The sequence below is a fragment of the Prionailurus bengalensis genome, chromosome E4 (genome assembly GCF_016509475.1).
Source record: "Prionailurus bengalensis isolate Pbe53 chromosome E4, Fcat_Pben_1.1_paternal_pri, whole genome shotgun sequence".
Classification (NCBI taxonomy): domain Eukaryota; kingdom Metazoa; phylum Chordata; class Mammalia; order Carnivora; family Felidae; genus Prionailurus; species Prionailurus bengalensis.
Genome location: NC_057360.1, coordinates 65,635,673 through 65,639,272, shown reverse-complemented (window position 1 = coordinate 65,639,272; position 3,600 = coordinate 65,635,673). Strand labels below are relative to the sequence as shown.

At 42.1% G+C, this 3,600-nt stretch overlaps 1 protein-coding gene across 1 annotated transcript; it reads right to left on the bottom strand.

Annotated features, from left to right (window-relative positions):
• Positions 1-1,333: 1,333 nt before the first annotated feature.
• LOC122476192 (olfactory receptor 6P1) lies at positions 1,334-2,287 on the bottom strand. The gene has a single exon (XM_043568613.1). It carries the CDS (start codon positions 2,285-2,287, stop codon positions 1,334-1,336), a length of 954 nt encoding a protein of 317 aa, XP_043424548.1.
• Between the last annotated feature and the right edge of the window lie 1,313 nt (positions 2,288-3,600).

Genomic DNA, 3,600 nt, shown 5'->3' with positions numbered 1-3,600 from the left:
TAATGCGTCCGTCGTGACAATTTGTGTTTCTGAGTATTTGCTCAACAGCGCTTTCTTTATTATGTTTCTACAAAATCCTACAGCTAAAGAAACACAGAACACGGTTCAAATGTGCAGAAAGTAACCTTAAGTCGGGCTGCGAAAATCTCCCTAAGCAATTCAAGCAAGTTCCCAGAACTCAGAGGAACTTGGATGAATGTCTATAATTCAGCCTTTGAATCTGAGACATCTCACTCATTCTAGAGACACCTGCATCCCACCTCTCATTCTTTTATTTTGTCTCCAAAAACAGAGAGGGAGGCAAACCATAAGAGACTCTTAAATACAGAGAACAAACTGAGGGTTGCCGGAGGGGAGGTGGGTGGGGGGCATGGGCTAAATGGGGGACGGGCATTAAGGAGGGCACTCGTTGGGATGAGCACGGGGTGTTGTATGTAAGTGATGAGTCATTAAATTCTACTCCTGAAACCAATACTACAGTGTATGTTAACTAACGTGGGTTTAAGGAAAAAAAGGCATTTTCTGTTCTTGCATCATTTGCCCCAGAAACAAAACTTAAAATATTTCACAACTGGTATAACCCAGGCACCAACTAATTAAAACAGAAGCTGCCCATAGCTTCTGGCTGCTGGCGAAGATTCTGGGACCAATCGATAGAAACGCTTTCTAAGGCATTTCACTTACTACTGAATCAACCCTCATTAGGTCAACCAGCTTGGTAACCCACTGGAGTCAAAGAAGGGAGATTCAGATGAATATTTAGCCATGTTCTTTGGTGCACACATAGGTGAATACCAGCACTACGTTTTCCTCTTCCTTGACTTGCAGTGGGTGGAAGACTGGGAGAGGCACAGAATATTGTTTAGGTAGGTGACATGACTTTCAGTTCTTGGGGTATCATGGTACTTTGGTGATTTCTTATTGGGAGCAGGGTTGGAGAAGTTTGATCTCTGACATTGCTGCAATACAGCCCACATCACTTTGACATATCCACCAGTAAATCCCCTTTCTTCTACTTTGATCAAGAGTTGGGAACTTCAAACTGGCTATGAAACAACAGTTCCTAGGAAGTTGAAAGTGATGCATGGCCGAGTTGCAAACTAGACATGGCCTATCGGACCCTCTACAGATTTTCTTTTCAAACTTAGTATGGAAACCCTGTACAAGATCAATGGTTCACAAATTTTTGTTTGTATCGGGAGATTCCCAGACACTATTCAGCCAAACTGTGTACTAATTGATATGTATGTTCCCTTTGAGCCTATTTCTATGATTCTTTCAGGTGGTATTATTGCCACCTTGTTTCTTCCTGCCTCCTAGGTTCTGCTGCACATCAGTCTGGGACATCCCTCGGATAGTGGCATCTGCCCAGGACTGACTTCCTGAGAGCATCCTTCACCTCCTTGTTCCTCAGGCAGTAGATGGCTGGATTGAGGAACGGTACAATGACTGTATAGAGCACAGAGATGACCTTGTTATGGTTGAAGGTGTACATGGCCTGGGGCCGTGCATAGGTGAAGAGGGTGGAGGAGTAGTAGATAACAACCACTGCCAGGTGAGAGGCACAGGTGGAGAAGGCTTTGCGACGTCCCTGGGCAGTAGGAATCCTGAGGATGGCAGCCATTATGGCAGCATATGATGAAACCACGGCCAACAGAGGGAGCAGAATCATCACCAGGGCCAAGAGGAAGTCTACTAGTTCTGCTTGCTCTTTGTCAGAGCAGGTGAGGTTGAGTAGTGGGGAGATATCGCAGAAAAAGTGGTTGATGACGTTGGGGCCACAGTAGGACAGCCGGGAAATGAAAAGAAGCTTCATCATGGAGCTCAAGAAGCCGCTACCCCAAGAGGAAGCAGCGAGGCGAATGGCCAGGCTGGATGGCATGAGACTAGGATAACGGAGGGGCTCACAGATGGCCAGGTAGCGGTCATAGGCCATGACCGCCAGCAGGACACATTCGGTGCAGGCTAGGGCAATAAAGAAGTAGAGCTGAGTCATGCAGCCTACGTAGGAGACTCTACGTTCCTGGGTAAGAAATGCTCCCAAAAGCCGGGGAACTGTGACATTGATGTACCACAGCTCCAGGAAGGAGAGATGGCCAAGGAAAAAGTACATCGGGCGGTGAAGGCTTGGCGTGAGCCAGACTGTGGAAACAATGAGTGCGTTCTCCACCAATGTCAACAGGTAAATTGCCAGGAAGAGGACAAAGAGGAGGCACTGGAGGGGCGGAGAGGTAGGGAAGCCCACCAACACAAACTCTGCTATGTGGCCTCTGCTCCAATTTCCCATCGTCTCTGTCCACGCGACCACCTGAAAAAAGAACAGGAAGAACGAGAAAGCCATTCCCAACCGCACCCACACAAAAACCCAAAATGAAATAAAATGAAATAAATAAAATAAAATAATAAAATAAAATAAATAAAATGAAATAAATAAAATAATAAAATAAATTAAATTAAATTAAAAAATAAAATAAAATAAAATGAAATAAATAAAATAACATAAAATACATAAAACAAAATGAAATGAAATACAATGGAATAAATAAAACAATAAAATAAATAAAATAAAATGAAATAAATAAAATAAAAAAATAAAATAAAATAATAAAATAAAATAAATAAAATAAAATGAAATAAAATAACAATACATTAGCTTGCATATTGTAAACTTGACATGTACTTTTGGTCATGCATTTAAATAGTTGCCTGGAATCTAATTTTCACTGCGTGTGAGTACTGATGTGTTAAATGAAATTCCTATGTCACTCTTTTATATGTTCAGTGAAATCTAAATATTGGTGCTATGATACCCACCAATACCTGTTTCAAAATTATATAAGCGCATGTGTCTTTAAACTATGGACATTTTACATTGTCTCACTGAACTCGTAATTCAAAGTATTGTAATATATTTTTATAATTACAAGCCTTTTATTGACTTCTCTGTATCTATCTGCATGTTTTGGGGTTTCCTGTACTTTTGAGGCTGTGTTTTGAAATGACTTTCTATTAGATTTTATTCGGTAATCAGCATACATTTCACTAAAGCAATAAAAATACGTGACAAATTTTACAATGTTGTTTTTTTTGCAGATGGTTTTATAACACGTACTGCCCTTGTTCTCAATTCTTGTGTGCATCCGTGAAGACTACTTATCATCAGAATGAGAGTGGTTTCAGCATCCACTGTTTCCTATTTTTATTTGGGAGAGATAAACACTGAGGAAGCCAGTTCCCAGAAATAAATGGCACTGACACACCGCAGCTCGGGGAATGGAAGCTGCTTTCTTGTAGCAATAACGCTAAATTATGTGCACTTTCTATCAGTTATGTGCCAGAAATTGCACAGTCATCTCTCATCGAGATGATTTTTATTGATCTATTAGCTGACAACTCAGTCAGCGTCCATTCAGTTGTGCTGAAAGGAACAGGCTGGAAACGGCAGACTTTGAAAAGGCCGTGTGGCCCAGGACAGGTCGCTCTGTCTCCCCGCGGGGACGCGGGCACCGGCACTAACTTCCCTGTGCGGCACTTTGGCACAGTGAATGGGCCATGCCTCGCCTTGCACAGAGGGTTTGAAAAGGAGAGTGGGAAAGGAGA